Below are 24,103 nucleotides of genomic sequence, written 5' to 3' on the forward strand. Positions count from 1 at the left end.
GCTTACAAAATCGTGTTACGTTATTGGGTGAGGTAGGCCCGTGAAGCTACGGCGCCCAACCCACTGCAACTGTCAGGGACCATCTTACAACGACTGAACTCTAGTGTTTTCGTTTGCAATAGACTGTTATGCAAGCGACTCATAGTTTATCGCTAGACGGCGAAGTTGATCTAAATCCCACCCTCAGACTTTCCTGAAATATTTTTTCGTTGCTTCGCATTTCATTTTTGGTAGGTGTGGGCGTTCGACTCTTTAACATGCTCGTGGACGGTTTACTGTCTATACAAGGTGTGTCAGAAAAGTGATGAGACTGATTTTATATCTAACAAAGTTGTTATTTTTTTCAGACAACAATGTTGTCAGGTTCGAAGTAGTTCAGCTCGGCAGCTATACAGCGGCAGTGTCGTTGTTCCCAGTCTTGGTAACAGCGCTGAAAGGCTTCAACTGGTGGGGCCTTTACCATGTAGAGTCCCAAAATGACGTCCTTATAAGACATTTTGCAATTTCGGGAAAAAGAAAAAGTAACGAGGACTCAGATGAGGTTAATGTGCGCCGTGCAACAATTGGAATGCCTTTTAAGGCCAAAAATTCCGTGATGGAACTGGCCTCGTGGCATGGGGCGTTGTGATGATGCATCATCCACTTGTCTGCAACGTTCAGTCCACTCGAATCACCTTTTCAGTGAGCCATTCAAGGACACCTTTGTAAAACACTTGGTTCATCGTTTGTCCTGGAGGAATAAATTCTTTATGGACGATACCCATACTGTCAAGAAAGTAAATTAGCATTCTTTTCATATCTGATTTGCTCATTCGAGCTTTTTTCCGTCGTGGAGATGTCTCAGTTCCACTCCTCAATTTGCCTCTTTGTCTCAGGATCATACACAGAGTTCCAGGACTTATCTCCTATGATCACATGACTGAACCATTCCTTGTCACTAGCAATCCTCTCACATCAACGCACACATTTCTTCAATTGCCCTTCTGCACAGTTGTGAGGTTTTCCGGCACCGTTTTGGCATAAACCTTTCGCACGTCCAAATCTTCGGTCAAAATCTGATGTGCGGTGAAAGTGTTTAACAGGTCATCCATCATCAGTATTGTTAAATTTCGATCTGACAACACAAGATCACGCACACGTCCGAAGCTTTTCGTCGGTTTTTGAAGTCGAACATCCCCCTGAACGAAATTCATTTTGAACGTGCTCTTGGCCTTCAAAACAATGGTTTGTGCCAGTAAAAAAATTGTGTTCTTGATAAGGAATGTTGCCTTTAGGTTTGTTTTACCTTTTCGACGGTCGCGCTCGCGGATTCTCCAGATTTAACACAAAACGTGGCTGCATAACATTGCTCTAAATTCCTCTGTTCCATTTTCGTAACACAACAAAAATACAATTTCGCTGATGGTGCTCTCAAAAATCAAGTGATGGCTGTACGGAGAGCTGACCATCTGGAAGGGATAAACACACCGATCGACACAAGTAGAACAACACAGCGTCGCCAGTCTAGGTTTCTTGGGAGCTAGAGGACAATGACTTCCAACGCACTTAAAGCTGTAGCACATTTTTTGAACTCTCTATCGAGCAACCTTCAAGAAACTTCCCCTCCGGATGAAAATTCACTCCGAACAAGGTTCAACGAGTTCTTCGCCTCAAAACCACGTGATTTCTACAGTCGCGGAATCGAATAATTACCCCAGAGGCGGCAGACTGTTGTAAATAGTAAGGAGAATATATTATTGATGAATCAAGTCTGTGTTAAATGTATCTTTTGTGTATATTAAACTTCTGGAAAAGCGCTACGTAAAGAGCAGAAAACCCAATAATTCTGTGGTCAGGCCATGAGCGGTACTGATTTAAATGTCCATTTGCAGAGACCAGGTTACCGATTTTCAACAAAATATGGTTTGAATTTTTAAGTACTCAAGTTACTTCATTGGGCTTGACCATAGTACTTGCATCGTGAGCAAAGAGAACTCTGTCTGCTGTTATTTCGCTATTTCTGCTGTTGCGCAGTACGCGAGGCTGAAAAGCGCTTGTTGGACGAAGCTCCAGGGACAATTTAACTGGCAATGAGCCCACCCTGTCGTGCGCGCCGTTGAGGGCCATGCTGGAACTGATGGCGACCAGCGGCGCGCGGAACTTGTGCGCCAGCGCCGCCATGCAGTCGTGGACGAAGTCCTCGGAGATGACGAGGTCGAACCGCGACCCGGAGCTGGCGAGCCGCCGCATCTGCGGCAGGTCGTACACCTTCGCGCACAGCTGCCGGTTGATGTTCTTCAGGAAGACGGGCCCCATGAACGGCATCCGCAGCAGGTTGATGACGGCCGAGGGCATCTGCAAACCGTCCGCAGATCACAGCAAGTCGGCGTATCCAATTAAACTAACTAGCTAATAGTTACGACCGTTGTAAGGATTGTTCTTTAGTGCCGGCTTATGGGACGGACATGACGGTCATTATCAGACCTTCAACAATAAGAACTATGTTGTCCTGAGACTGGTTTGATGCAGCTCTCCATGCTACTCTATCCTATCCAAGCTTCTTCATCTCTCAGTACCTACTGCAACCGACATCCTTCTGAATCTGTTTAGTGTATTCATCTCTTGGTCTTCCTCTATGATTTTACCCTCCACGCTGCCCTACAATACTAAATTGGTGATCCCTTGATGCCTCAGAATATGCCCCACCAACCGATACCTTCTCCTAGTCAAGTTGTGCCACAAATTTCTCTTCTCTCCAATTCTATTCAATACCTCCTCATTAGTTATGTGATCTACCCATCTAATCATCAGCATTCTTCTGTAGCACCACATTTCGAAAGCTTCTATTCTCTTCTTGTCTAAACTATTTATCGTCCACGTTTCACTTCCATACATCGCTACACTCCATACGAATACTTTCAAAAACGACTTCCTGACACTTAATTTATACTCGATGTTAACAAATTTCTCTTCTTCAGAAACGGTTTCCTTGCCATTGACAGTTTAGATTTTATATCCTCTCTACTTCGACTCCCCAAATAGCAAAACTCATTTACTACTTTAAGCATCTCACTTCCTAATCTAATACCCGCAGCATCACCCGACTTAATTCGGCTACATTCCATTATCCTCGTTTTGCTTCTGTTGATGTTCATCTTATATCCTCCTTTCAAGAGACTGTCCATTCCGCTCAGCTGCTCTTCCAGGTTCTTTGCTGTCTCTGACAGAATTATAATGTCATAGGCGAACCTCAAAGTTTTCATTTCTTCTCCATGGATTTTAATTCCTAATCCGAATTTTTCTTTTCTTTCCTTTGCTGGTTGCTCAATATACAGATTGAATAACATCGGGGATAGGCTACATATCTGTCTCACTCCCTTCCCAACCACTGCTTCCCTTTCGTGTCCCTTGACTCTTATAACTGCCATCTGGTTTCTGTACAAATTGTAAATAGCCTTTCGCTCCCTGTATTTTACCCCTGCCACCTTCAGAATTTGAGAGAGAGTATTCCAGTCAACATTGTCAAAAGCTTTCTCTAAGTCTACAAATGCTAGAAACGTAGGTTTGCCTTTCCTTAATATATTTTCTAAGATAAGTCGTAGGGTCAGTATTTCCTCACGTGTTCCAACATTTCTACTGAATCCAAATAATAATAATTCGATCAGTAATAAAATGAAGATTATAATTTACGTATGGTTCCTGCTGGATCACTTAGTGCTTTTAGATTTCAGACCAACGATCTTATTTTGAAGTTAAATTCCTACTTTTTGCAGTACGCGAGCTGCAATTGCAGACAGCAAATTCCGTTATAGATCCTCAAATACAAGGTAAAATCTGTGGCACAATCCCGTGACCAGGATATTGGCCTGACTGCAAGTACCTTTCTTCACAGGTTTCGGCCGTCCTGGAAGGACTGAAATGGGGGAAAATCCTCGGCCCTCTCCAGGATTGAACTCGATACCTCCAGGGCAAAGTCTAGCGCTCTATGCACCAGACCATCATGGCCCAAACCCTCAAATACCTTTAGCGAAAGAAGTTGTCTACAATCTGCGTTCAACATTTCTGTAGACATTCACGTAAAAAATGGTCAGGTGCGAATAAGAATCATGCGCCGAGGTACCGTACAAACTTTGTTGTGTATGTAGACAGTTCATCCAATCCAAGAATCGTAGATCGCGACGATTTTTACCTGTTATATTCATTGATAGTGGCAAGACATCAGTCCTAGAGTTTCCAAGACTTTCGAGAATGTTTTAATTTCAAATATGACGTAGGCTAACAAATAACAAAACAAGTAAACTTTTCGTGTGATATAATAACAAATTAACAATTTTCCTATATTTTTCTGTTTACTTATTTCGTGAACAATGGCTCTTCTCAAATTTTATGATTCTAGACCGTCGGGAAGTTCCCTACAGCGTTCGCTGAGTGAGTTTGCCAATATCAAAATACGTGGCATAAATGGCCGTGTGTTTTAGTTGCACTGACTTAGAAGCTGATACTTCTTACACCGACAAGGGACTACAGACCTTATTATGTGACATAAACTTCAACTTGACACGTCTACCGGTTCCTGAGAAAAGCTGTCTTCACAGACGGACAGGCAGGCAGACATCCTACTAACAAATGCCAGATTTCTTTGTGTGTGGTTTCTGATTTTTTCCTTAAGTTATAGTGTAAAACATCGGCACATTTCATGATTCTAGATCAACGGGAAGGGCCCTGTAGGTTTTGATGAGTTGATTTAGGATCATCAAAATATGTGGCATAAACGACCATATGGTTCGAGTGCATTGACTTAGCAGCTTCGCTGTTTCTCTTCCTCAAGAGACTGTAGACCTTAATACGTGACATATATTTTCAACTTGATACACATACCCGTTTCTGAGTAATAGGATTCTGAACAGTCGGACCGACAGACAGACAGAAGGCCAACAAAGTGATCCTATAAGGGTTCAGTTTTTACCGACTGAGGTACGGAACTCTAAAAGGAAAAGAGGAAAGGTCAGTTAGAAGCATACAGAATTCAACACGTCGCTCTCAACGGAACGAAAGTGACAGACTTAAAAGCAACATCGTGAATGCCCCAAAGCAGTGTTGTACGACCGTGACTATTTATACTATACATAACCCTAGCGAATAGCATCAGAAGCTGCGCGAGGCTCTTCGTGGACGATTCTCTCGTCTAAAGGAAGCCTGAAAGAAGAAGACCAAAGAAACGCAACAAAATCTGCAGAGAAACGACAAAAGACTCAGGGACTGGAGCGTCATAAAGTGCTGTTTAGGAAGGTGATTCCAGGCTCAGATGCACTGGTAGAATCCTAAGTAAATGTAGTAAGTTAATTCATCTGCGGAAGATGTACTGGGAGGTTATAATTACAGTGCAGCCCTCGCGCAGGTTCAGTGTGGGCTGTAATCATCGTACGGCAGCGAAACTTTTTTTATTTATTGGCTTTGAGCCCATTCAGTCATCTGAAGAGTATGTCAATTATGACGATACGAAAGTAACGGTGACGTAATAACCAGCCCACAGGCTGAGGAAATCTCCGATTAGGCCGGGAACCGAACCCAGGCCCCTTCGCCTGACAGTCCGCCATGCTGACCAGCAGCTACCGAGGCGGACCGTCGAAACTTTGTGGATATGCTAATGTCTTAATGTGGAACCGATGTACACTGGAAAAAAATTAGTTCCAAGTTTGAGCATGTAATGCATACGTGCATTCCCTTCATGTACCTAAGTCAAGTGGCCGGCCTGAGTGGCCGAGCGGTTAAAGACGCTACAGTCTGGAACCGCACGACCGCTACGGTCGCAGGTTCGAATCCTGCCTCGGGCATGGATGTGTGTGATGTCCTTAGGTTAGTTAGGTTTAATTAGTTCTAAGTTCTAGGGGACTTATGACCACAGCAGTTGAGTCCCATAGTGCTCAGAGCCATTTTGAACTTAAGTCAAGTATTACGCATATTTATGCGATCGGGAATGCTCAGTAGCTGCCAGGCTACATGTACATTTGACAATTAAGTGTCAGCAAGGATCATTAGTGATGAAATCATAGGAGGCAATGTTGTGCAACCTTAGTAGGGACAAGATCCGACTATTCGGGAGTAGGACCTTACAATCTAAGACAGTGTTCTGAGACAAACTTCCGTCACAATGTCCTAGCAACAGCGATCTGAACTCCCATTGGCTGATATATATATATATATATATATATATATATATATATATATATATATATATATATATATACTCTCCTGGAAATTGAAATAAGAACACCGTGAATTCATTGTCCCAGGAAGGGGAAACTTTATTGACACATTCCTGGGGTCAGATACATCACATGATCACACTGACAGAACCACAGGCACATAGACACAGGCAACAGAGCATGCACAATGTCGGCACTAGTACAGTGTATATCCACCTTTCGCAGCAATGCAGGCTGCTATTCTCCCATGGAGACGATCGTAGAGATGCTGGATGTAGTCCTGCAGAACGGCTTGCCATGCCATTTCCACCTGGCGCCTCAGTTGGACCAGCGTTCGTGCTGGACGTGCAGACCGCGTGAGACGACGCTTCATCCAGTCCCAAACATGCTCAATGGGGGACAGATCCGGAGATCTTGCTGGCCAGGGTAGTTGACTTACACCTTCTAGAGCACGTTGGGTGGCACGGGATACATGCGGACGTGCATTGTCCTGTTGGAACAGCAAGTTCCCTTGCCGGTCTAGGAATGGTAGAACGATGGGTTCGATGACGGTTTGGATGTACCGTGCACTATTCAGTGTCCCCTCGACGATCACCAGTGGTGTACGGCCAATGTAGGAGATCGCTCCCCACACCATGATGCCGGGTGTTGGCCCTGTGTGCCTCGGTCGTATGCAGTCCTGATTGTGGCGCTCACCTGCACGGCGCCAAACACGCATACGACCATCATTGGCACCAAGGCAGAAGCGACTCTCATCGCTGAAGACGACACGTCTCCATTCGTCCCTCCATTCACGCCTGTCGCGACACCACTGGAGGCGGGCTGCACGATGTTGGGGCGTGAGCGGAAGACGGCCTAACGGTGTGCGGGACCGTAGCCCAGCTTCATGGAGACGGTTGCGAATGGTCCTTGCCGATACCCCAGGAGCAACAGTGTCCCTAATTTGCTGGGAAGTGGCGGTGCGGTCCCCTACGGCACTGCGTAGGATCCTACGGTCTTGGCGTGCATCCGTGCGTCGCTGCGGTCCGGTCCCAGGTGGACGGGCACGTGCACCTTCCGCCGACCACTGGCGACAACATCGATGTACTGTGGAGACCTCACGCCCCACGTGTTGAGCAATTCGGCGGTACGTCCACCCGGCCTCCCGCATGCCCACTATACGCCCTCGCTCAAAGTCCGTCAACTGCACATACGGTTCACGTCCACGCTGTCGCGGCATGCTACCAGTGTTAAAGACTGCGATGGAGCTCCGTATGCCACGGAAAACTGGCTGACACTGACGGCGGCGGTGCACAAATGCTGCGCAGCTAGCGCCATTCGACGGCCAACACCGCGGTTCCTGGTGTGTCCGCTGTGCCGTGCGTGTGATCATTGCTTGTACAGCCCTCTCGCAGTGTCCGGAGCAAGTATGGTGGGTCTGACACACCGCTGTCAATGTGTTCTTTTTTCCGTTTCCAGGAGTGTATATACAGGGTGTTTCAAAAATGACCGGTATATTTGAAACGGCAATAAAAACTAAACGAGCAGCGATAGAAATACACCGTTTGTTGCAATATGCTTGGGACAACAGTACATTTTCAGGTGGACAAACTTTCGAAATTACAGTAGTTACAATTTTCAACAACAGATGGCGCTGCAAGTGATGTGAACGATATAGAAGACAACGCAGTCTGTGGGTGCGCCATTCTGTACGTCGTCTTTCTGCTGTAAGCGTGTGCTGTTCACAACGTGCAAGTGTGCTGTAGACAACATGGTTTATTCCTTAGAACAGAGGATTTTTCTGGTGTTGGAATTCCACCGCCTAGAACACAGTGTTGTTGCAACAAGACGAAGTTTTCAACGGAGGTTTAATGTAACCAAAGGACCGAAAAGCGATACAATAAAGGATCTGTTTGAAAAATTTCAACGGACTGGGAACGTGACGGATGAACGTGCTGGAAAGGTAGGGCGACCGCGTACGGCAACCACAGAGGGCAACGCGCAGCTAGTGCAGCAGGTGATCCAACAGCGGCCTCGGGTTTCCGTTCGCCGTGTTGCAGCTACGGTCCAAATGACGCCAACGTCCACGTATCGTCTCATGCGCCAGAGTTGACACCTCTATCCATACAAAATTCAAACGCGTCAACCCCTCAGCGCCGCTACCATTGCTGCACGAGAGACATTCGCTAACGATATAGTGCACAGGATTGATGACGGCGATATGCATGTGGGCAGCATTTGGTTTACTGACGAAGCTTATTTTTAACTGGACGGCTTCGTCAATAAACAGAACCGGCGCATATGGGGAACCGAAAAGCACCATGTTGCAGTCCCATCGTCCCTGCATCCTCAAAAAGTACTGGTCTGGGCCGCCATTTCTTCCAAAGGAATCATTGGCCCATTTTTTAGATCCGAAACGATTACTGCATCACGCTATCTGGACATTCTTCGTGAATTTGTGGCGGTACAAACTGCCTTAGACGACACTGCGAACACCTCATGGTTTATGCAAGATGGTGCCCGGCCACATCGCACGGCCGACGTCTTTAATTTCCTGAATGAATATTTCGATGATCGTGTGATTGCTTTGGGCTATCCGAAACATACAGGAGGCGGCGTGGATTGGCCTCCCTATTCGCCAGACATGAACCCCTGTGACTTCTTTCTGTGGGGACACTTGAAAGACCAGGTGTACCGCCAGAATCCAGAAACAATTGAACAGCTGAAGCAGTACATCTCATCTGCATGTGAAGCCATTCCGCCGGCCGAAGTGGCCGTGCGGTTAAAGGCGCTGCAGTCTGGAACCGCAGGACCGCTACGGTCGCAGGTTCTAATCCTGCCTCTGGCATGGATGTTTGTGATGTCCTTAGGTTAGTTAGGTTTAACTAGTTCTAAGTTCTAGGGGACTAATGACCACAGCAGTTGAGTCCCATAGTGCTCAGAGCCATTTGAACCATTTTTTTTTGAAGCCATTCCGCCAGACACGTTGTCAAAGGTTTCGTGTAATTTCATTCAGAGACTACGCCATATTATTGCTGCGCATGGTGGATATGTGGAAAATATCGTACTATAGAGTTTCCCAGACCGCAGCGCCATCTGTTGTTGAAAATTGTAACTACTGTAATTTCGAAAGTTTGTCTGCCTGAAAATGTACTGTTGTCCCAAGCATATTGCAACAAACGGTGTATTTCTATCGCTGCTCGTTTAGTTTTTATTGCCGTTTCAAATGTACCGGTCATATATATAGGAAACGAGAGAAGTGTCATTGGCTGAGGGAGAAAGGGGGGGGGGGGTCTCTCTTGTCCTTCGGGAAGACAGGCCGAGTTAGTAGTGAGGCGCCACTCAAAACGCACGGTCGAGTAACCGGGGGCAGCGCTAAAAGAACGGTGGCGAGTAAATATTCCAGCTGTGAAACGTAAGACAAAGTGAAAGTTGTGTCTACGTATTCTTAGTAGGTGTGTTGCATGCAGAAAGTCAATAAACGTAATAAATATACACTACTGACCATTAAAATTCCTACACCAAGAAGAAATGCAGATGATAAACGGGTATTCATTGGACAAATATATTATAGTAGAACCGACATGTGATTACATTTTCACGAAATTTGGGTGCATAGATCCTGAGAAATCAGTACCCAGAACAACTACCTCTGGCCGTAATAACGGCCTTGATACGCCTGGGCATTGAGTCAAACAGAGCTTGGATGGCGTGTACAGGTACAGCTGCCCATGCAGCTTCAACACAATACCACAGTTCATCAAGAGTAGTGACCGGCGTATTGTGACGAGCCAGTTGCTCGGCCACCTTTGACCAGACGTTTTCAATTGGTGAGAGATCTGGAGAATGTGATGGCCAGGGCAGCAGTCGAACATTTTCTGAATCCAGAAAGATCCGTACACGACCTGCAACATGCGGTCGTGCATTATCCTGCTGAAATGTAGGGTTTCACGGGGATCGAAGGAAGGGTAGAGGCACGGGTCGTAACACATCTGAAATGTAACGTCCACTGTTCAAAGTGCCGTCAGTGCGAACAAGAGGTGACCGAGACGTGTAACCAATGGCACCCCATACCATCACGCCGGGTGATACGCCAGAATGGCGATGACGAATACACGCTTCCAATATGCATTCACCGCGATGTCGCCAAACACGGATGCGACCATCCTGATGCTGCAAAACAGAACCTGGATTCATCCGAAAAAATGACGTTTCGCCATTCGTGCACTCAGGTTCGTCGTTGAGTACCCACCGCAGGCGCTCCTGTCTGTGATGCAGCGTCAAGGGTAACCGCAGCCATGGTCTCCGAGCTGACACTCCACGCTGCTCCAAACGTCGTCGAACTGTTCGTGCAGATGGTTGTTGTCTTGCAAACGTCCCCATCTATTGACTCAGGGATCGAGACGTGGCTGCAGGTTCCGCTACAGCCATGCGGATAAGATACCTGTCATCTCGACTGCTAGTGATACGAGGCAGTTGGGATCCAGCACGGCATTCCGTATTACCCTGCTGAACCCACCGATTCCATATTCTGCTAACAGTCATTGGATCTAGACCGACGCGAGGAGCAATGTCACGATACGATACACCTCAATCGCGATAGGCTACAATCCGACCTTTATGAAAGTCGGAAACGTGATGGTACGCATTTTCCTCTTTACACGAGGCATCACAACAACGTTTCGCCAGGCAACGCCGGTCAACTGCTGTTTGCGTATGAGAAACCGGTTGGAAACTTTCCTCATGTCAGCACGTTGTAGGTGTCGCCACCGGCGCCAACCTTGTGTGAATGCTCTGAAAAGCTAGTAATTTGGATATCACAGCATCTTCTTCCTGTCGGTTAAATTTCGCGTCTGTAGCACGCCATCTTCGTGGTGTAGCAATTTTAATGGCCAGTAGTGTATCTGTACCGTCACCAATGAGAGGAACATATTTCTTATTAAATTTGAGAAAGTTTGTGAAACTCTGTAAGACTTACTCCTTGTTTTACGAACTTGTCAGCTTTCAGATTTGTGTGGTTTATCTTGTAACCGAAATTTAACGGGTTCCTTTTAGAACTCAGGTGGGTGACCTCACAGTTTTCATTATTTGGAGTCAACTGGCACTATTCGCGCCATATTAGTGTCCTGTGTAAATCGCGTTGTAATTGTTTTTGCTTTTCTAATGTGTTTCCTAGACGGTAAATTATAGCACCATCTGCAAGGAATCTTTTCTATACTAAAAAAAAGTGTCTGATCAATGTATTCAGAAATCCATTTTTTTGGTGGTGATAACCAGTGCCTTTGCTTACTAACTCTTTTAGTTTATAAATGGTGGGAGAGTGTGTCTAGGACACTTCGCTCAAGAAGCTGCAGAAGTTGTTTCCGTGTATAAACACGTGTTTTTTCCGTTCAGAAATCAGGAATTAGCCGGTGGTTATGGCCCAGCTGTTCTAGGCACTTCAGTCCGGAACCACGCGGCTCCTACGGTCGTAGGTTCGAAAACTGCCTCGGGCATGGATGTTTGTGATAGGCTAGTTCTAAATCTAGGTTACTGATCACCTCATATGTTAAGTCCCATAGTGCTCAGAGCCATTTGAACTAAATCAGGTATTAGGTTATCCACGCAGGAAATGCTTTGTATAACTGGAGCACAGCAGTACCATGTTGTGTACTGAATCATTAACAGCGTTTACAGTTAATAAAATGTAGCTCTTTGCCACTCAGCGCTTTCCAAACATGATGGTTCCAATATCGACAGTGTTTTCTGGATTCACCGTGAGGCGCGCCTGACCTGGACGATGAGCATCAACCAAGGCATCCCCTAACTTCCGACTCGATACCTAGGCTTGTTGCCGTAACAAATGTGCATCATTGTATCGCACTTTCATCCTATAATGAATTTCAACATGTTTCAGAACTTCACTGCGCAGGAACAGAGTAGAGGCCGCGCAGGATCGCACAGTGACCAATTTTCGTGCAAAGCATTTGTTTGTTAGGAAGGCGAGGCCGACACTGTCTTCCATCTTTGGGCCGGTCGGCTATGGCAGACTCGAGGCACTCGCCCTGCGATCTCTCTCAAACGACTTACAGAAACTGTTCGGTAAAGTATTTAATTTTTGCTTTACTGCTATATGTCAGGTTCATTACTATGTGCACATCATTTCCTTAATTGTCATAGTTCTTGGGATATTTACGTGGAAGTAAGACAGTACGCGAAATTCGAAAAGATTTGTAATGAAAAATAGTGGTCGCTATGATTCTGCGTTTGGTGCATATTGCATAATATGTTGCTGCGAATGAAATTAGCTAACATATTGAATTTTTCTCTATACTTGGCTACGGGTCAGTATCTGTCACAAATCTCGAGAAAATTGATCTACGTGGCTCATTCATTTGCGAATGCGCCGCGCCTGCGATAAGGTCAGAGTGAAAAATCCACAACATTCGTCATATTTCATAAGCCCGCATCTCGTGGTCGTGCGGTAGCGTTCTCGCTTCCCACGCCCGGGTTCCCGGGTTCGATTCCCGGCGGGGTCAGGGATTTTCTCTGCCTCGTGATGGCTGGGTGTTGTGTGATGTCCTTAGGTTAGTTAGGTTTAAGTAGTTCTAAGTTCTAGGGGACTGATGACCATAGATGTTAAGTCCCATAGTGCTCAGAGCCATTTGAACCATATTTCATAAACGGCTTGAGAGACCGAAATGAGGCTTTGGCAAATGAGAGCACCTAAAGAGGAGAGAGCTTTGTCTCATGTTTATTATGCAATACTTCATTATCCGACGTGCTATTCAACAACGTACAGACTTTTTCGATGAAAGAATGTAATTTTTAAAGACCATCGATAGCTTGTGAAGCGAGAAATGCTCTGGGTTTCGGAACAACGCAAGTGAACATTTACACGTTTATATTGCATCGAGGATGTGCTTCTTCATAAAACACTGACCTTACTTTCCTCGGGGCCTCGCTTAATAAACTTGATAAACCATTGCTTCAGAATTCTCTCGCAGTTGCGTCTGCACAACATGGTCGTGACTATGTAAACTCCGCTGGGTTTTGTCACAAGAAGCAAATTTTAACATGGCAATAAGAGAAATGTGTAGGTTTTATTCAAAATTCTCCACTCGTGACGCTTCTGTGAATGTTACAAATGATTAACAAGCGCTGGCCGAAGTGGCCGAGAGGTTCTAGGCGCTACAGTCCGGAGCCGCGCGACCGCTACGGTCGCAGGTTCGAATCCTGCCTCGGGCATGGATGTGTGTGATGTCCTTAGGTTAGTTAGGTAAAGTAGTTCTAAGTTCTAGGGGACTGATGACCTCAGAAGTTAAGTCCCATAGTGCTCAGAGCCATCTGAACCATTTGATTAACAAGCCAGGTGAAAATACATCACTGCATTATCGGCGGAACTCCTTTTAGATACTAATCAAAGCAGAGGTGACAGATCCTTTTGAATGGTCACCATGCCAAGTGCGGGCGTGGATGGGCTCCGCGTAATATGCATAAAAATGTGAGTGTAGGCTTAAATATAAGATAATGATGTGTAACTTTCCCGAACAGAAAATAAAAAATAAAAATAATTAAATTTGGATAATTAAATTCTGACGTAAAGAAACTGATAAATCTTTACTCATGAAAAACTGATAAATTTTGACGTAAGCAGCGCTACGCCATGGGCCTGTGAAATCATTCTGAATCTGTCCGTGAGAAATAAACTGAGAAATTCTTGCTTCATGATGGTGTCGCTGCATAACGCTGTCTTTATATCTGCTCGTAAATGTCACATCTTAGTGCAATGCTGGCCTCTCTAATAATACTTGATAACATTTGTTTGAGATCTGGATTACGAGAAAAACTGACTTTACTTCGTGACACAGCTGCACAGCTGGTCGTCTGATTACTAAAGAGCACATGACTATGATCTGACAAAAATTCTGGAATATTTTAATTTAGGTAAATGACTGGATCGGGACTGGCAGTTACTTAAGGGGAAATTATACTTTTATAGTTGACTGGTAAAAATAATTATATTCTGAAAATTTTTTATGTTATTGATACAGATCTACAATTCATTATAGGGGAAAACTGAATATATTACAAATCTGGGTCAACTGGTGCTGACGAATCACAAAAGAAAAGTTTGAAACAAATTCATATTAACATCTCAGACAAGTGACTTAACTACGCGCATCCCAATAAAAATAATAAAATTTACCTTACAATAGATGGTTGACTTTATTTACTGTTGATTTTTCATTATATTAACAATTATTCATTTGTTCATCGTCATCTCATTCCATGGTATCATTTATCTCTGCAGCTGATAACAATTATTATTCAGTTCCACATAATAAAATTTTACAATTAGTTCTGTACTGTGACTTTAACAACTACTAACTCTAAACTGCGCTGTACCACCGACAGACTACAACTACACTGTAGCAGCGAGCGACTGCAACTGCGGCAGAGACTGCTCTGACCTGAGACTCTATTTCAGCTCTCTTTTGGTAGGGGCAAAGATATTTTATGTCTCAGGCAGCGCCTGTGAATTGTGGTTCTAGCAAGTGAGCAATACATCGAGATTATACGAGGGCAGTTCAATAAGTAATGCAACACATTTTTTTTCTGAAACAGGGGTTGTTTTATTCAGCATTGAAATACACCAGCTTATTCCCCAATCTTTTAGCTACACAACACTTTTTCAACGTAATCTCCATTCAGTGCTACGGCCTTACGCCACCTTGAAATGAGGGCCTGTATGCCTGCACGGTACCATTCCACTGGTCGATGTCGGAGCCAACGTCGTACTGCATCAATAACTTCTTCGTCATCCGCGTAGTGCGTCCCACGGATTGCGTCCTTCATTGGGCCAAACATATGGAAATCCGACGGTGCGAGATCGGGGCTGTAGGGTGCATGAGGAAGAACAGTCCACTGAAGTTTTGTGAGCTCCTCTCGGGTGCGAAGACTTGTGTGAGGTCTTGCGTTGTCATGAAGAAGGAGAAGTTCGTTCTGATTTTTGTGCCTGCGAACACGCTGAAGTCGTTTCTTCAATTTCTGAAGAGTAGCACAATACACTTCAGAGTTGATCGTTTGACCATGGGGAAGGACATCGAACAGAATAACCCCTTCAGCGTCCCAGAAGACTGTAGCCACGACTTTACCGGCTGAGGGTATGGCTTTAAACTTTTTCTTGGTAGGGGAGTGGGTGTGGCGCCACTCCATTGATTGCCGTTTTGTTTCAGGTTCGAAGTGATGAACCCATGTTTCATCGCCTGTAACAATCTTTGACAAGAAATTGTCACCCTCAGCCACATGACGAGCAAGCAATTCCGCACAGATGGTTCTCCTTTGCTCTTTATGGTGTTCGGTTAGACAACGAGGGACCCAGCGGGAACAAACCTTTGAATATCCCAACTGGTGAACAATTGTGACAGCACTACCAACAGAGATGTCAAGTTGAGCACTGAGTTGTTTGATGGTGATCCGTCGATCATCTCGAACGAGTGTGTTCGCATGCTCCGCCATTGCAGGAGTCACAGCTGTGCACGGCCGGCCCGCACGCGGGAGATCAGACAGTCTTGCTTGACCTTGCGGCGATGATGACACACGCTTTGCCCAACGACTCACCATGCTTTTGTCCACTGCCAGATCACCGTAGACATTCTGCAAGCGCCTATGAATATCAGAGATGCCCTGGTTTTCCGCCAAAAGAAACTCGATCACTGCCCGTTGTTTGCAACCCACATCCATTACAGACGCCATTTTAACAGCTCCGTACAGGGCTGCCACCTGTCGGAAGTCAATGAAACTATACGAGACGAAGCGGGAATGTTTGAAAATATTCCACAAGAAATTTCCGGTTTTTTCAACCAAAATTGGCCGAGAAAAAAAATGTGTTGCATTACTTATTGAACTGCCCTCGTATTTGCTCCAGAAGGGTGGAGAACCCTTTACAACTTCCCCTCCAGCGCTCAGCATCTCCCCTACAGCGCCTGCTCATAGCCCTGACAGCCCCCCCCCCCCCCCCCACACATTCCCTGTCATCAGCACATCTACTGGTCACAGCATTCTGCGTGGACTGTAACAGAAATACCAGAAAAATGTTCTCTGGCTGGTATGCGGAAGACCTGGGTTCTATTTCCGGCACTATTGGATTGTTCCTTGGCGGGAGGACTGGAACGGGGTACACTCACCGTCTTGATACCAGTGGAGAGCTACTTCAGTGATAAGTAGCGGTTCCAAGGTCTCGACAGCGGAGAACATGGGAGAGCAGTTTATTGATCCTGTGATCCTCCATACCACACGAAAATGACACCATTGGCGGACGATGGCAAGGTGGTCAGTCGGACCCGATTTGCCAGTCTGGACGGGTTGGGTACCTATTTGTCAATAGTAGCTCCATTTTATGCTTTGCAGAGCTCACTCTTAGATTGTCTGTCTATTACATGAACTGATGGCAGTATGATACTGATATTACTTAATTTAATAACTTCTTATTTGTGGGACATCCACAACTATTGTGCACAATGTTCATGGCAAACAGATCCGCTACAGTTGTAAAACACATCATTGACCGAAGTCTTGCAAGACAGGAGTCGTTATACACTACCACCGTTTCTGGGTCTTAGCCCCATCATAAGGTGTATCTGAACTCTAAAGTAGAACAACAATTCTAACTACTTCATCAAGCAATTAAGAAATTAAAAAATTAAAAATTGACATTTAAAGACTGAAAAACATATAAAATCATTGAACAATAGCCTACTTAGCAGCAGTAGGACGTAATGTCCAAGCCGTAACAGCTAATAGGCAGACATGTACCATAGATTGACCATTAAATAACATCACCAATTGTGACTGTGAAGAGCTTCAACTTTCAATCGTGGTCTGGGAAAATACCTTTTGCGCCAAAATTGCCTCCAGGAATGCATACAGTCTATAACAATGAAGCAACCATAGGACATTAGGTGGAAGCTACGTGCTAAAGCGAAGTTAAACTATGGTAGATGTTAGCCTATTAGTTGTTAGGGGATCGTAATGACACCCAATTATTGCTAGGTAGATTATTGTTCAATAATTTTACCTGTTTTTTAGTTTCTAAAAGTCAAGTTTTAATTGTTTTAAAAATCTTAATTTCTTAACGGAGTAGGTTACAACTGTTGTTTTGCTTCAGATTTCTGATACACTTGATGATGGGGCTAAGAACCCGAAATTATGGTAGCGTGTAACGACTTCCGTCGTGCAAGGTTTCGGCCAATAAACTGTTTTATAACTATGGCGGATCTGTTTGGCTTAAACATAATTTAATTGACCAATATGTGTATCTTTACGTTGTGACTCTTCTTTTGTGTACTCTTTCTGTATAGGATTACTTGAGAATGGGGCCGCGACGCCAAAAATAGTCACAAAAAAACGAAAGATAAATAAATAATATTAAATTGAATTGTAGCTTTGGAATGTCTATTTACAAAACGAAGAGTACTCTAGGAAGATTTTCAGATTTTTTACCTGTTACTGAATTATTCCTGAGTACTGATGGTTTAACGATTTTTCATAAATTTTGAAAGAACTGTTTACTAACGCCAATAACAGGGAAGACATGGTCGGAACTCAGTGAAACAAATTCCGTCACTTTTTTATCATATAATCGCTCATATAATCACTCACATTATTGTCAGCTTCTGGGACGTCTCCTTTGAAGCTTATGTCGGTGTAGTTCTCCATCGGAGAGTCCAGGGGGTAATGGCCGACGACAGTGACGTTGTGGCCTCTGGAGGCCAGCGCCTTGAAGAGGCGGCGAAACATGATGAAGTGGCTGCGGCCGGGGAAGGATGTAGCAGCCAGGATGTTGGCCGCTTCCGTGGGAGCAGACGCCAGCGCCACCGCCGAGCAAATCGCTAACCACGTGGTGGGCCGCATCCTGCAAACAAAGAGTCCATGCTCATTTAAAGCAACAAATCTGTGGCTATCATCTTTTTCCCTTTCAGTTTCACTTTTCGGTGTATTCTATGGGCCTAAGTTTGTAAATAAGTGTACTTATGACAGAAGCTGAAGAAATGAATTACTATTTGCGTCGCAGTGAGAACTCGAACCTAGGTCTCCTGCTTAGTAGGTAAATGTGCTAGCCATCACTCCACCACAGCAGTACAGGTAATACACTAGCATGGACTTCCCTAAATGGTTCAAATGGCTCTGAGCACTATGGGACGTAACTTCTGAGGTCATCAGTCCCCTAGAACTTAGAACTACTTAAACCTAACTAACCTAAGGACATCACACACAACCATGCCCGAGGCAGGATTCGAACCTGCGACCGTAGCGGTCGCGCGGTTCCAAACTGTAGCGCCTAGAACCGCTCGGCCACCCCGGCCGGCGTGGACTACCCTAATCCAGTGTCTCCCTAACATAAACTTCAATTCATGCCTTCAGTCTATTTTCCCCTTCTTATATCGTCAGTATTCCCCATGCTCTGCCCCCAGCTTTGTACGTAATGGGGAAATCATGTCTGTACCTCAAGCATAAGTGATCTGTAGATCTCATATAATTAAATTTCGCTTGAGATGTATGAATCTCAACTTTATCTGTAGTGACGTAGCAAGACAGCCAAGCCACTCGGAGGTAGCCGAAAGGCACGCGTTAAGCTCACGCAAATTGGCGTGAGGTCTGGAACAAGGTAAAGTAATTATCCTATAAAGAAAAGAACGTAGTTCTTGGAATACTTAACTTTAATCCACAATTGGAGAACATCGCTCTTGTTTAGACATTATTACACTGAATATAAACTGGTAATGGGGCCTTGCTAGGTCGTAGCAAATGACGTAGCTGAAGGCTAAGCTAACTATCGTCTCGGCAAATGAGAGCGTATTGGTCAGTGTAGCTTCGCTAGCAAAGTCGGCTGTACAACTGGGGCGAGTGCCAGGACGTCTCTCTAGACCTGCCGTGTGGTGGCGCTCGGTCTGCAATCACTGACAGTGGCGACACGCGGGTCCGACGTATACTAATGGACCGCGGCCGATTTAAAGGCTACCACCTAGCAAGTGTGGTGTCTGGCGGTGACACCACATTATCTATGATAATGATAGAAGCTGAAGAAATGAATTACAATTTCTACCATAGCCAGGACTTCGACCCAGATTTCTTGCTTACTAGGCAGCTTCTTTAGCCATTACACCACCACAACAGTATAGGTGACACATCTGCATGGAGAATCTAAATCCAGTGCCCTATATAACACATCCTTCAGTTCACACCGTCAGCCTATTTTCGTCTTCTTAAACCATCAGTAACGGTGAGGCCTTCTGGTATTGGAATATCACCCCAGCTTTGTATGTAATGGGGAAAATTTAGTCATATAAGATCTATAGCTCACCTATGCCTGAGGTACAAGCAGGATTTCCCCATTATGTACAAGGCTGGGGTGCCATTCCAGTAGTGGAGAGCCTCAGTAATACTGACAATCTAAGGAGAAAATAGGCTGAAGGCGGGAAGTTTGTGTTAGGGACACACTGGAATAGGGTAGTTCATGCAACTTCGTCCTCTGTACTGCTGTAGTGGTGTAATGGCTATCACACGTGCCTATGCGGAAGGAGACCTAGATTCAAGTCTTGGCTATTGTACAAATTTTAACTCAATCCTTCAGCTTCTATCACTGTTGTATATAAAGTTGAGACACATATGTCTCAAGAAAAATTTAACTATATAAGCTCTATAAGTGTACTAATGTTAGTGTGATTTTGTGTTTGAATAATACCGACTTGTACTAAAGTGTTGATGTTCAGTTTGACGTAAGACAAAATAACAAAGTGGGATCCATCGTATACATTTTCGTTAATCCGAGGGAGTCCTGATGATTGATAAACTATTGTAATGTTTTATGAAAGAAATAATAGCAATTAAAGTTTCAATAATTTGCAACACTACAATTAACAGAATTGCTCAAGTCGAGTGAACAGCAATTTTAAAGACAGTACTTAACAGAGCGAGATTCAGTAAAAGATATTTGTTTATTATTTTTTATGGATAAATGAGTTTTCAATTTTACGCAACTGTAACGAGTCAGACATGTTTGTTATCGTCTTGTGTATTATTAGTAGTAATTGCATAAAGTGATTAACAGTAATTGTTAATGAATAGCAATAAAAGTTGAAGTTGCATGAAACCAATAAGTAAGTAAAATCATATCACGAACTTTGCCAATCTTTTACAATTGAAATTTTGACTTTGCAAATAGAGTAATTGTAACTCACAGGATGATTATTAAAAGATGGTATATCGTTATGATAATTTTCAATTTTTAATTTTTAATTTCATTCTCAGATTATGGTGCAGTCGTTTGTATGTTAAGCACAGGCGCATTATAATGATATGGCGCTAGTAGTAGTGAACTGGGTTAAGCAAAGGAACACACTGCACCTCTTACAATGTTTGTCTTTTGTTGTATCAGGTACCAACGAAGAGACCGAGGTCCGAAGCGTCTTTAAAGTCCTGTGATCGAATGTTACACTGATGGCGCATACTAGGTCTGATGGCATTCTAATCACGTGGCGACACTGAATGCCCCATTTATCATGGCAGCTACAGCGCTCAGCAACTGTGAAGACGCTGTCTTTAATTCAGTTGCTCTCGAGTGTATCTGGCAGTCCTCTACAGATTACAATTACAGAAGGTTACCTCCCACTAGTAATGTGTATTTATCTCGAACGGCAGTTGCCATTGATGGATGGATTTTCCCACGTCTCAAGATATTTGCCACACACTCTTGTGATGATAACACATTAAAAATCTGATGACTGCACGGCCTTGTAGATGGCCAGTTGCATACTTCATGCACCTGCGCCAGGGTTGCGATCAAGGGCAATGAGAAGATACATCGTGTCCATTGTGATTTCTTTCTTTTAATTGATTATTTATTTGCATTAAGCTACTTAAATTCATTATTGTGCTGCTACCCTATGTATGTTGTATGTTAACCGGGGGCCTAGAAACGACAGAGGGGATCTGTCCCCGCCCCAGCCGCGATGGTCCGCAACCCCACGACCACTACCGCAGTCCACTTCACCCCTCCGCCGCCCCACACCGAACCCAGGGTTATTGTGCGGTTCGGCCCCCGGTGGACCGCCCAGCGAACGTCTCTCACCAGACGAGTGTAACCCCTATGTTTGCGTGGTAGAGTAATGGTGGTGTACGCGTACGTGGAGAACTTGTTTGCGCAGCAATCGCCGACATAGTGTAGCTGAGGCGAAATAAGGGTAACCAGCCCGCATTCGCCGTGGCAGATGGAAAACCGCCTCAAAACTATCCACAGACAGGCCGGCTCACCGGAACTAGACACAAATCCGCCGGGCGGATTCGTGCCGGGGACCAGGCGCTCCTTCCCGCTCGGAGCTACTGTTGTTGTTGTTGAGGTCTTCAGTCCTGAGAATGGTTTGATGCAGCTCTTCGTTCTACTCTATCCTGTGCAAGCTTCTTCATCTCCCAGTACTTACTGCAACCTACATCCTTCTGAATCTGCTTAGTATATTAATCTCTTGGTCTCCCTCTACGATTTTTACCCTCCACGCTGCCTCTAATGCTAAATTTGTGATCCCTTGACGCCTCAGAACATGTCCTACCAACCGGTTCCTTCTTCTTATCAAGTTGTGCCACAAACTCCTCTTCTCCCCAATTCTATTCAATACCTCCTCATTAGTTATGTGATCTACCCATCTAATCTTCCTCATTCTTCCGTATTCGAAAGCTTCTATTCTCTTCTTGTCCAAACTATTTATCGTCCACGTTTCACTTTCATACATTGCTACACTCCATACAAATACTTTCAGAAACGATTTCCTGACACTTAATTCTATACTCGATGTTAACAAATTTCTCTTCTTCAGAAACGCTTTCCTTGCCATTGCCAGTCTATATTTTATATCCTCTCTACTTCGACCATAATCAGTTATTTTGCTCCCCAAATAGCAAAACTCCTTTACTACTTTAAGTGTCTCATTTCCTAATCTAATTCCCTCAGCATCACCCGACTTAATTCGACTACATTCCATTATCCTCGTTTTGCTTTTGTTGATGTTCATCTTATATCCTCCTTTCAAGACACTCACCATATGGTAGAGTTTTGTCACGACTGGCTCTCCCAAGGCTGTCAGTAGTTCTAATGGAATGTTGTCTACTCCCGGGGACTTGTTTCGACTCAGGTAAAAATGTTATTTCATTAAAAATTTCTTAAAAATGAAGGCCTGTCTTAGCGTCCGTAAAATACGGAGGATTGTCTATGGTGTTCACGGACGCGCCCTCGCCTTCGAAGAGGACGTCCTTCGTCACGTAGAAGGGAACCCAACGGTGAGTATTCGAAGCGTGGCCCATTACATGGGATCCAATAGACCACAAGGGTCAGAGATCCTTGTCTCCTCTGTGTGCGTACAGCGAAGCGGGAGATTTGAAAGTGGCTTTGTTGTACGTTTTGGTGGCTGAGTTCCGTAAACATTACCCATTGCTGTTGTACCAGCACCACCTTTTCGTACTTTCAGTACCATTTAAATACAGCCTTGTGTTGCTGAAGCGACAATCTTACTTCATTCATTGCTGCTCTGTCATCTGCTAGCAAATGCGCGCCAAGATATGTTGTGAAAACAATGGAGTACGCTACCGCGCCAAATTGCAACGATACGTCATTTTGCTCCAAAGATATTAACTATCAAATAGTATCTATATTTTTCTGGACCCTTTTTGTTATCTGTGATCTCGTGGAGCTTGACAGATGGAGCTGGGGGCGAACGAATGGAGAGCGGGAAGATTGGTTTTAATGTCCCGTCGACATCGAGATCGTCAGAGATCGGATTGTTTCAAGAATGGGGAAGGAAATTGGCCATGAACATTCTGAGGAACCATTCCGGTACTTGCCTGGGGCGATTTAAGAAAATCACAGAAAATATAAACGTGGGCAGCCGGACGCGGATCTGAACTGCCATCCTCCCGAATGGGGGTCCAGTGCGTTAAGCACTTCGTCCTTTGTCTCGGTAGGGAGGCTAGTCATCAGACACAGCATTCAAGCGCCGGCCTGCCCCGAAGTAATGGAGATTGCGACTGAGGTCGCAGGCATGGCGAACATTCGAGTAATATAGACATGAGAAGGTATCGCCGTATTCAGAAAGAAGGTACACCTCTTAGAAACGCTCTCAAAGTAGAATATTGTGCTACAAAGCCCTATCTGTAATGCTTATTCCTTGGCACTACAAAGGCAAACTTTGATAAACTGCAGTTTTCCATAAATCTATTATAATTTACAAAATAATGTTACCTCAACAAACCATAACTGCAACGAAAGCCACTGAAGAGGTCTTTCATTTGACCTCTGCACTTATTTACCGCACATAGACACGCATATTCCAGAGATCGAAGATTACACATATTTGTCATAAACAATGTAGTACACGATATAACCACAATTACACAAACAAGCAGCAGCATATAATAGGCTTTGGATATTTATAGAAAAACATGATGAGATATTCCTGTTTTTCTAGATTTGTAGCCGCGCGGGATTAGCCGAGCGGTCTGTGGAGCTGCAGTCATGGACTGTGCGGCTGGTCCCGGCGGAGGACACCGAGCGAGGTGGCGCAGTGGTTTGACACTGGACTCGCATTCGGGAGGACGACGGTTCAATCCCGCGCCCGGCCATCCTGATTTAGGTTTTCCGTGATTTCCCTAAATCGCTCCAGGCAAATGCCGGGATGGTTCCTTTCAAAGGGCACGGCCGACTTCCTTCCCTAATCCAATGAGACCGATGACCTCGCTGTCTGGTCTCCTTCCCCAAAAACAACCCAACCCAACCCGGCGGAGGTTCGAGTGATCCCTCTGGCATGGGTGTGTGTGTTTGTCCTTAGGATAATTTAGGTTAAGTAGTGTGTAAGCTTAGGGACTGATGACCTTAAGCAGTTAAGTCCCATAAGATTTCACACACTTTTTTT

The 24,103-nt window shown here is 44.7% G+C and overlaps 1 protein-coding gene across 1 annotated transcript in view; it reads right to left on the reverse strand.

Annotated features, from left to right (window-relative positions):
- LOC126263484 (UDP-glucosyltransferase 2-like) overlaps window positions 1–18,059 on the reverse strand; it is an 80,366-nt gene extending 62,307 nt beyond the window's left edge. The window contains exons 1-2 of the mRNA XM_049960576.1: window positions 17,808–18,059; window positions 2,080–2,334 (exon numbers count right to left, since the gene is read on the reverse strand). Of these exons, the coding sequence (XP_049816533.1) occupies window positions 2,080–2,334; window positions 17,808–18,059 (507 nt within the window). The remainder of the gene's footprint in view (window positions 1–2,079; window positions 2,335–17,807) is intronic.
- Window positions 18,060–24,103: the final 6,044 nt, after the last annotated feature.

This window comes from Schistocerca nitens, chromosome 6, assembly GCF_023898315.1.
Source record: "Schistocerca nitens isolate TAMUIC-IGC-003100 chromosome 6, iqSchNite1.1, whole genome shotgun sequence".
NCBI lineage: Eukaryota > Metazoa > Arthropoda > Insecta > Orthoptera > Acrididae > Schistocerca > Schistocerca nitens.